The sequence below is a fragment of the Chanodichthys erythropterus genome, chromosome 21 (genome assembly GCF_024489055.1).
Source record: "Chanodichthys erythropterus isolate Z2021 chromosome 21, ASM2448905v1, whole genome shotgun sequence".
Classification (NCBI taxonomy): domain Eukaryota; kingdom Metazoa; phylum Chordata; class Actinopteri; order Cypriniformes; family Xenocyprididae; genus Chanodichthys; species Chanodichthys erythropterus.
Window position 1 is genome coordinate 10031331 of NC_090241.1, and position 11091 is coordinate 10042421.

The 11091-nt window shown below is 37.2% G+C and overlaps 1 protein-coding gene across 1 annotated transcript; it reads right to left on the reverse strand.

Annotated features, from left to right (window-relative positions):
- Positions 1-758: 758 nt before the first annotated feature.
- LOC137011457 (uncharacterized) lies at positions 759-10843 on the reverse strand. The gene is made up of 4 exons (XM_067374313.1): positions 10786-10843; positions 6134-6311; positions 5604-5745; positions 759-1805 (listed from the first exon to the last, which is right to left on the reverse strand). Exons 1-4 carry the CDS (start codon positions 10841-10843, stop codon positions 1344-1346), a joined length of 840 nt encoding a protein of 279 aa, XP_067230414.1. The 3' UTR covers positions 759-1343.
- Positions 10844-11091: the final 248 nt, after the last annotated feature.

Genomic DNA, 11091 nt, shown 5'->3' on the forward strand with positions numbered 1-11091 from the left:
TCATTCGTTTGAATCGGATCTTTTCTATGAATCGGTTGAACGGTTCACTAGCCAGTCTGAACGATTCGTTCAAGTGAGGTGGTTGTCGGGTTATCGGAAACATTGTAGGACAGTCTTAAAAAAAATGCCCCACTCGTTTTCTCTGCTAATAAAAATAACACATAAATCCTTTTAGTGCCCCGTCTCTCAAAATATTTTTAGGTCGATAATGAGTGGATGTATTTGCTGAATAGCATTAAAGGCACCATGAAATCGAAATAAATCATTCCTTTTTTAATGGAGTATAGCAGTGTTTGTTATAAATGATCTATCGTGCACATCATTATTTGATTATAGATTATGAGGACACATAAATAAATGAAAAAAAAAATAAAAAATTCCCCTCCCTCTTGCAAGGACATCTCTTCTCTGATGACGTGTTCACCGGCGTGAGGGCGGGCCAAACTGTCACTCACATTGGATCGCAGCAATAGCAACAATCCAATCAATTCTCCATAGACAATATCAAGTCCCGATATGTTCCAGTTTTGTTAAGCATCAAGTTTAGGTGCATGAAAATGTAGTCAATGTCCCTACAATAACAGAGAGATGTGTAAAACTCGACGACTTTTAAAGAGTATTTCATGAACTTCACATACCTTTGAAAATCCAGCATTTCGTTGATCCTGATAAGCATTTATTGTCACATCTGTAAACATGATGGACCGCAGAAGGTCAATGAACAAAGAGAAAAATGTTTATTTTCTAGACAGGTTTATTTGTCAATGACAAAATTCATTATAACATTTCAAATAAATGTATCAAATTGTGACTGAATAAAAGATGTTTTCCGTCTTCATACATTCTACTAGATATAAAAGACAGTTAATGAAAACTTTGACAAACAGCTTGAAGTCAAAACATAACTTGTATTGCTACAAAAATATGCATCACACCTGTGACAGAGAATCTGGTTCTTTTTGAAATCGTTGTGTAGTGCTAAGAACCAGAACTGATCGAGGCTCATTGTCATTTTGGTGAGCAGATCTGAGGCAAGCGTCCAGTTTCTCAGTGAGGTTAATACAGGGTCAGTTCTTTGGCCCAAGCCTTGACCAGTGGCTTATTTTGATAGTTTGTTAGGAGGCAGGCTACTTCAAAAAGCTGGTTGATACTGCCAGAAATGGTCAGAGGGATAATGGTGTCAAACAGTTTGATCTCTTTTATGCGCTGAATTATCCTCTCCACCTGTATCCTTAACCGTGCAATGTCCTAAGTGACCAGCACTTCATCATGAGACAGCTGAAAAGGTGGTCTGTCAACTTTGCAAGGCACTAGGTCATCGATTCTGAAACCCTCATCCACCATTACAGCCATGCCTTTATCCAAAAGAGGGATAATTCCAGATTGAACAATTCTTTGTCACTGACAGAGCCTGGATATAGTGAGGAAACAAAAGTAACAGCACCATGTGGTGACACACCGATCATTCCTTTCAGGGTAGTGTGGGATTTACACTGAGAAAACGTCTCACTCTGTAAGAGTAAACATGAAGGCACCTGACATTTCAGCTCTGTACAGTCAATAATGACTTGGGTGTCAGAGTACTTGCCGAACACACTCGGCATCGTGGCTCTAATTTCCTCTGGAGACGTCCAAAATTTGACAGTGCCCAATAAGGTGTACAAAAAATTGACCCAACTTTTGATTATCCTGCTGACGGCAGACTGGTGAATATTGAAGCGATCACCAAGATCTTTCTCCTTCAGACCCAGCGACAGGTACACCAAGAACAGGAACAGTTCATCGATTAGTGGAAGACATCGGCTCTGGAAGGGGGTCTCAGTGTTATTAATGATAATCATTGCCTGGTCATACATTTATCTATGCGTTTTAAATTAGATTGAATTAGATATCAGTGTTTTTTCGGGTACTGATTTATCAAGCTGCTGTTAAAAACAAAATGATGTAGTATAAACCAGTGTTTCTCAACTCCAGTCCTGGGTAGAGGTTCAGGTTAATGTTTTATAAATAGCTCCGGGTTCGGGTTTGTAACTAAAGAAAAACATATATTTGTATGCAATCATAAAATACAGCATTGCTAAAAGGTATTTTCTGTGAGGGTTTAAACCCAAAAATTTCTGTCATTAATTACTCACCCTCATGTTGTTCCAAACCTGCAAGACCTTCGTTTATCTTCAGAACACAAATTAAGATTTTTTTGATGAAATCTGAGAGATTTTTTTTATCCCCCATAGAAAGCAATGAAATTACCATATTCAAGGTCCAGAGAAGTAGTAAAGACATTGTTAAAATAGTCAACATGACTACTGTGGTTCAACCTTAGGCCCCGTCCACAAAAAGCCAGATCTTTTCCTATCCAATCTTTTTTTTCCCTCTTCTCAAGAAATATCTGCGTACACAAAACTGCTGAAACCAGCTCAAAACGATGTAGTATACATGCCAGACCAGTATGTGGCGCTGCAATTTTGCCACAGAGATACACTTAAAACAGAGCATAAGACTTGGAGCATGTGCATAAACCTTGCACTCCGTATACAAACTATAGTAAAGATTAGAAATAACGCTTTATTTTGGTTCAGTAGCTTCTGCAGCACAAACACAAGCATCTAGAGTCTGCTATTGTTGTTGTTGTTGCTGTTGTGTGCTGTTAGCGCTGTCTGACTAGGGTCGATGACATCATCGTTTCACAAAATACACAGACAGGCCATCGAATTGAAAATTTAATTTACCTCGGCATAGTTGAATAACATTAACAAGTAGGGATGTAACGATACACTCAACTCACGATTCGATACGATTCACGATACTGGTTTCACGATTCGATTTTCTCACGATTTGTTTTAACAAAATGAGATTTAAATGAGAAAGTGTCTTTTTATTATTTCTCAGACAAAATGCTGTATATTTCTTTGTGAAATTGAAATATCTTTATAACAACTAAATTGAAATTTTAAAACAAATCCTAAATCAAATAAATAAATAAATAATACAAATAAAAGAAATCTCTTCATATGAGTACATGAACAAGACGTTTATTTGCTCTATTACAGGCTGAACTATCTGTAGCCATTTAAAATTAGAGGCAACCACTGCATTTTAATCACAATCCCAACAAAGATGCTGTTTGAGCAGTTTTTAATTTAAATTAGATTGTATAATTTTTAACATCTGAAGCAAAAACAGAATGTTCAGACTTTAGCTTTGTGAAATTATGCTACATAAAACTTCATAAGAGCAGAAGGGCTGCATGAGAACGCAAATTCACTGTCTGACAGCAGGTGGCGCTTATGGAACAGCGGCAATACAGCGCTTCCATGGTTACCGCTCTAAACAAACAGTGCTGTGCGCTAAAACTATTTTAAAAGCCATTGTATGGAATTAAGATGAAAAGAAAATACCATCTAAACTTTTCTGAACACAGTCAGTTCTCCTCAGCTATACATTCATATAACCCCCCGCCCCCAAATGTATCGCGATTCATTTAGCATCTCAACCGACTTGAATCGTCACATATTTTAATCGATTTTTAACCGGTTCCAGATGCATCCTTACATCCCTATTAACAAGAGTTTAGTACATGGAAATGACATACAGTGAGTCTCAAACTCCATTGTTTCCTCCTTCTTATATAAATCTCATTTGTTTAAAAGTGAAGAACAGGCGAATCTCAACATAACACCGACTGTTACATAACAGTCGGGATCATTAATGTATGTACACCCCCAATATTTGCATATGCCAGCCCATGTTCAAGGATTTAGACAAGGGCAGCCAGTATTAACATCTGGATCTGTGCACAGCTGAATCATCAGACTAGGTAAGCAAGCAAGGACAATAGCAAAAAATGGAAGATGGAGCAATAATAACTGACATGATCCATGATAACATGATATTTTTAGTGATATTTGTAAATTGTCTTTCTAAATGTTTCGTTAGCATGTTGCTAATGTACTGTTAAATGTGGTTAAATTTAGCATCGTTTCTTACTGTATTCACGGAGACAAGAGACGTTGCTATTTTCATTATTAAACAGTTGCAGTCTGTATAATTCATAAGCACAACTTCATTCTTTATAAATCTCTCCAACAGTGTAGCATTAGCCGTTAGCCACGGAGCACTATCAAACTCATTCAGAATCAAATGTAAACATCCAAATAAATACCATACTTACGTGATTAGACATGCTGCATGACGAACACTTTGTAAAGATCCATTTTGAGGGTTATATTAGCTGTGTGAACTTTGATTATGCAATAATAGAGTCGGGAGCTCGGGAGGGGGCGGAGAGCGCGAGATTTAAAGGGGCCGCAGCCTGAATCGGCGCATTTCTAATTATGCCTCAAATTAGGCAGTTAAAAAATTAATTAAAAATCTATGGGGTATTTTGAGCTGCAACTTCACAGACACATTCAGGGGACACCTTAGACTTATATTACATCTTGTAAAAAAACGTTCGATGACACCTTTAAATTTTACTATCATTTCAGCCTTGTCTGCTGACTAAATGTTAACTTCTTGTCTGCGAAATGCAGTTGGAAGTGGCGATCCAGTTTCATTCACGTATCTGTCTTGGCACCTTTTATGTTTTAAGCTGATGTTTTGTTTCATTAATGTGTCGTGTTTGAACTGTGTGGTGCCGGTTGCCTCAGCGAACTTGGTTTTTCCCGCGTGTTGAGTACATTGAGAGCAGAAGACAATTCATTGTGCTGCTGATTTTGCAATATCCAAGCCACATAAACTCACTCAGCCATTCCTGATGGAATAATTGTCTTGGCTTTTTCACCGCAACGGGCGACTCATCACCTGATTTTTCCTTGTTCTCCGCAAATTGTTGTTGTAGATGGCCTGGCTTTGCTGAGAAAAAGGCGTAAATTGTTCGTTTTGCCATTTTTGACTGAGTTGTGAAAGTAGACACAATGACAGCGAAAAACATTAATGACGCGTGACCCACGCAGTTAACTAATCACTTCCGGACCCTCCTCCTCTCTATACATAGGCCTACACTGATGGGCTTGTGATCTTCACTTCTTTCAACATGAAATAACTACTAAAATAAATTCCAAATTTGCAGGTCGCACATGTGCGAGTACTTGTAAAAAATGCTTGTGCTGTTCAAAAACTAGTCGCAAAATGCAAGCATTCGGTCGAAGTCTGGAGCCCTGCATTAAGGTCAAACCCCTGTTGTCACGTTAACTATTTTAACAATGTTTTTACTACTTCTCCAGACCTTAAATGTGGTAATTTCATTGCTTTCAATGGGAGATAAAAAATAAAAAAAAACTTCAAAAATATCTTAATTTGTGTTCTGAAGATGAACGGAGGTCTTATGAGTTTGGAACGACATGAGGGGGAGTACTTAATGACAGAAATTTCATTTTTGGGTGAACTAACCCTTTAAAATGTATCTGTACAGTCAGGTAGGGTCAAACGATCTCGGGTATGGGCCAGGTTTGGGCTTGAGTTCAAACCCCATGCAGACCACCTACCAGAATGTTTTATATGTCTCTCAAATTAAAACTTCTGATTCAACTCATCAGCTTGTATTATATAGGAAGACCTTTAAAATATCCTGAGGACTGGAGTTGAGAAACACGATGCCTTACCGGATGACGAGGCAGATCAGCTGCCTTGTCAGGAGCTGCTGTTGTGCTGGAAGTGGATGGCTGTGTACCAACACGCACAATTCTCCTAGTTGCAGGTTCAATCTGCCTCCAAAATGCCTGTAGATGTGGATAGCTGGCAAATCTAAGAGTGAGACAAAAGTATTTATTTCCTTTAAATCCAAACATAACCCATTACTGATGTTAGCCCTGGTAGATCTAAAGTGATTTACTTCTGTTAGAATGAATTGCAGCATGATCTGAATTTTGTTATGGCTGCGTTGTTATATCAGCATTCGTATGTGGTCATGTAAATCTCATATTGCTTTTATTCATTTACTTTAATATGGTCCTGTTTTCATATGGTGCCCTCATATCAGAGTTGCTCTCATTGGTCACCCAGTATAAAGGTTATTGACTGAATGGATGGAGGGATGGTGAATAAGTGAATGAATGTGAACACAATCTAAGTCAGCAACAAAGTCATAACCACAGGTGTATGAAAGATAAATATCATATGACACAATACGTACCTGGTATAGAATCTAATGCCATCGTCCGATGCTGAAAACCTCTCCAAGCCAAGCGACTGCTTCAGTGTAACCTCTTCCAGTCTCTTTCGCAGGTCTTCTATCACCAGCTGTTGAGCCTCTATTTTCTCATATGCTATATCCAACGCTGATGGTTCTGGTTTGCATCGTAATCGTGGCACTTAAGCAACAATTCAACATCCATGTTTTCCTTTTCAGTTACTCCATCCTCTGGTCGTGGTCGTCTCTCCCAGACGCTAGCTGCCGGTAGAGTAGTCGTTCCAGGCAAACAACGCAGGCACAGCCCCCTCTTTCAAGCGTCGCCGTCCACCTTGAATGACATCCGTGGAAACGAAATGTCTACTACAGACTGTCGTGGTTCTCTTAATTTCCAAATTCTCACGTCTCACATTACGTATCCATATTTTCCTTAAAGTTTCATCCTTTGGGAAGTGGTGGAAACTAATGGTGGAATTGAACTTCCCTGATATCGCGCATTTAGGTCGCTGTTAGGATTATTCCGCTTCTGGTACTTTATTGGTTTTGACAAAGACATTTTCCTCTCAATATAATTCAGATATTAAAATAAAAAAGAATGTAAAGTTAACATAAAATGAATAAGCTAGGCTAACAGATTACATTAAAGTTTATGGTTACGCGCAACAAACTTTCCGTTTTCCAAAACAGGTTGCATCGCTTCCGGTTCAGGTCTTTCGTGAATATCAGAGCTGTTTTGCCAAATATGTTTTTAAAGGAGCTACAAAAATGACCATAACCGATGTCCACCGCATATGCAGATTAATATTGATCGTTTTTTGTTCTTCTCACAAACATTTGAATATTTAAATTGAATAAAACAATAAAAAATAGCTAGGTTATATTATTACCTTTTAAAGTCCAATATCGGGGTCAGTTTGTCAGTTCACACTGCTGTAACACTCTCCAGTAGCCCCTCACTGCAGAACACTCGAGATCCAAGGGGCGGAGTCGGGTAGGTTAAAGGTGCCCTAGAAATAAAAATTGAATTTATCTTGGCATAGTTAAATAAAAAGAGTTCAGTACATGGAAATGACATACAGTGAGTCTCAAACACCGTTGTTTCCTCCTTCTTACATAAATCTCATCTGTTTAAACCTCAGACGAACAGGCGAATCTTAACACCGACTGTTACGTAACAGTCGGGGTGTACTCCCCCAATATTTGCATATGCCAGCTTATGTTCAAGGCATTAGACAAGGGCAGGACGTCTGGATGTGCACAGCTGAATCATCAGACTAGGTAAGCAAACAAGGACAGTAGTTCACTGACAAGCCACGCAATATCGCGTTCAATATCGACGGCGATTCATATCAATATTGAACGCGATATTGCGTGGCTTGTCAGTGAACTACGGCTCTGTCTATTAAATGCCGCTCCATTTGAAAGCAGGTGATGGCGATTTAGCGGTAATCAGGGAACCGGCTTTACTGACGAAATGCGCGTGACGAAAGCATTCGATATATGTGTAATGTTAGCTTTAGCTACGGAGCACCATCAAACTCATTCAGAATCAAATGTAAACATCCAAATAATGACGAACACTTTGTAAACAACAATTTTGAGGGTTATATTAGCTGTGTGAACTTTGTTTATGCTGTTAAAGGCAAGCACAAGCTCCGTGGGTGGGGAGCGTGAGCATTTAAAGGGGCCGCAGCCTAAATCGGCTCATATTTAATGATGCCCCAAAATAGGCATTTAAAAAAATTAATAAAAAAAATCTATGGGGTATTTTGAGCTGAAACATCACATTCAGGGGACACCTTAGACTTATATTACATCTTTTAAAAAGACGTTCTACGGCTTCTTTAAGGTATATGGAAAGTGGAAGGAGTTGGATCTAGAACCAGGGGGTGGAGATGGGTAGGTTTAGAGCCAGGGGGTGGAGTCGGGTAGGTTTAGGGCTATGGAAAGTGGGAGGAGTTGAATCTAGATCCAACCCCGCCCCTTGGAAGCAGACAGCAGTGCCTGGTGCTCCCTCTGGCAATATTTTATATTACAATTTTATATTACAAAAATGTAACTTCATTCATGTACCATGTTTATATTATTCTTCATTTTTATTATTTTCATGACACATGAAAATGATGTAAAATGTATGTAAAAATATACAAATCGAAGTCCCAAGGATCATTATTTAAGATTAATTGCAAAACACTGCTTCGGAGGGTTATGAATCTTTTGAGTCGAATCACTGATTCAGATCATGTATCAAACCGCCAAACTGCTGAAATCACGTGACTTTGGTGTTTCGAACCACTGATTTGATTCGTAAAGCTCTGAAGCGTCATGAAGCAGTGTTTTGAAATTGGCCATCACAAGATATTGTTAAAAAGTCTTTATTTTGTTGTTGTTTTTGGCACACAAAAATATTCTTGTCGCTTTATAATATTAAGGTAGAACCACTGAACTCACATGAACTGATTTAAATATGTTTTTAGTGCCTTTATGGATCTTGAGAGAGGAAGTACCATGCTGTCTATGCAGGCCTCACGGAGCCATCGGATTTAATCAAAAATATCTTAATTTGTATTCCGAAGTTGAACAAAGGCCTTAGGGGTGTGGAACGACATGAGGGTGAGTAATAAATGACATAATTAAAATTTTTGGGTGAAATAACCCTTTAAACTTATTTAAAGGATTGAACTATGTAGTGCAAAAGGCTGTCCAATACATGTCAAAATATCCATGGTTCCGATGTTTAAGTCTTAAAGGGATTGTTCACCCAAAAATGAAAATTCTGTCATCATTTACTCACCCTCAAGTTATTCCAACTTCCAAACCTGTATGAAGAAGAAATTTTGAAGAATATGAGTTGCCAAACAATTAATCGTCCTCATTGACTTCCATAGTATTTTTTTTTCCATACTATGGAAGTCAGTGGGGCCTATTAATATAGGTTTGGAACAACTTGAGGGTGTAATGTGGGGTTCAGCTTTATGCGCCCGTGATCGCCCCCTAGAGGAAGTCAAATGTGTGCAACATGTTTTCAGTTACTACACTGCCTCCCTGTGGCTGATAGAACCTATAGGCCGATAAATGGAAAACATAAGAGTCATCTTTTATAGATAGTGTATAAGTCATGCTTTTGCAAATGTTTTTACAACTGAATTTTTCTCTAATCTTTGCATTATTTATACTTAATTTGGCTCCTCGGGTCTCTGATCTGATAGCCTGATGTATTGTAAAATGTAACTGGGCATATAAATATATGGTAATCATTCAGCAGTAGATTACTTACATATTATAATCGATTCCATATTCCAAATTATATTTCGTAACGTAATCCATTACATTACACATTTAAGCTAATATAACCAGACTACTTTTTGATTACTTTTGATTTTAGATTACTTTTTAGTTATTTTAAAATGATTTATACGATTGTTGAAAGATTATTTAACTAACCCTAACCCCAGATAGTTAAAATTAATTGAAATCATTAAGATTAATTCAAAACGAAACACAAATAATCTCAAATGTGAAGTGTACAAGTAGATTATTATTATAAGCTTTAAAATTAATGTGTCAGATTTTATGAAAAGACGACTAATAGAACATTCTTATAGTTTAATCGCTTTTATTGTGTTAATTGCAGTTTACATATAGTGTGATTGCATTTTAAAGTGCCAGCCTTACTGAGGAGACCAAATCGCTCTCCTCACATTCAACATTTACAGTCAACAATTTACAGCAATAGAGGAAAAAGATTATTGTGCATTTGTCAAAAACACCTTGAACAAATAGAGAACATTAAATAAAGTCATCTTTCACATTCCAAAGACAACAGCTGAATCTAAATACAGCAGTGAAATATCAATAAACCTTTAATAAATATTTATATTAACACAATCTTCCAGCATCCTGAGGACATCATTTCCAGCCTCCCTTCTAAGTTTGTGCTTTTTGCTTTATTGTTTTCTTTTGTTGTTTATATATGATGCTATAATTGCCTGAGTTGAATATCAATAATCAGCATTATACATCTGGTAACTAACCTTCAGATAATTGATAGGATTGCTTGTAACATTCAGTCAAAGATACACACAATAACATTATAACACTAACACACTGATTGCACAGAGTTAAAGGCCTGAACAACAAGAAACATGTATAGTCATATTTATATAAATGTATATAGATTCATGTTATAATTTATATGCTTGCTTATTTCAAAGAATATCGAGTATATTGTAAAATGTATGGCACTAGTTCTGTCTTTGGCTCACAAGTACACTACTGGACCATTAAACATTAGCCTAAACTTATTTGATTATATATCTTGTCTTAAAATACAAATGAAGAACCATTACAAATGGGAGAAATACTGAACCTTTGAACACTGCTCAGCTCACGATATAAATAAAGGTCTTTGTTTATATATATTTTTATATCAGTAGAATATTTCAAACTGAAAATTGAATACCTATGTTTCACCTCACAAAGGTGTTGATTAAACACTTTACATGACCTGCTACAAGGTACGTTCTAGAAACACAACACTGAAATACAGATCAACCACTGGTTTACACACAGACCCCACTACTACACAGAAAGGGCTTCGAGCTTCATTAAAAGGGTGCTGCGCCTTTGCTTGTCTTTATCTTGTATTTACAAACCGAAGCACCGGCTGTTACACATGATCCCAATGGACTTAGTGTGCTGTAAGGTGACCATGTAGCTATACTATGGAAGCTTGTTTCTGTCATGGAACAAAAAAACTACAAGTAACTACGAAAAAGATCATTGTGAGTTCATATCTTGCTTTATTTGTTGCAATTGCGAGTTTACGTCTCGCATGTTCCTGCAATTACTAGTTTATATCTTGCAATTCAGACTTTATTTTTGCAATTCTAAATTTTTATATCTCACAATTCTGACTTTTTTCTCACAATTGCAAGTTTATATCTTACAATTCTGATTTT

Coding starts and splice junctions, on each gene's coding strand:
- LOC137011457 (XM_067374313.1), bottom strand. CDS start 10,843: ATGGTCACCTTACAGCACACTAAGTCCATTGGGATCATGTGTAACAGC. Junction 6,312..10,785: donor GTGTAACAGCCGGTGCTTCG/GTTTGTAAATAC, acceptor TTGTTGCTTAAG/TGCCACGATTACGATGCAAA. Junction 5,746..6,133: donor GGCATTAGATTCTATACCAG/GTACGTATTGTG, acceptor TCTCACTCTTAG/ATTTGCCAGCTATCCACATC.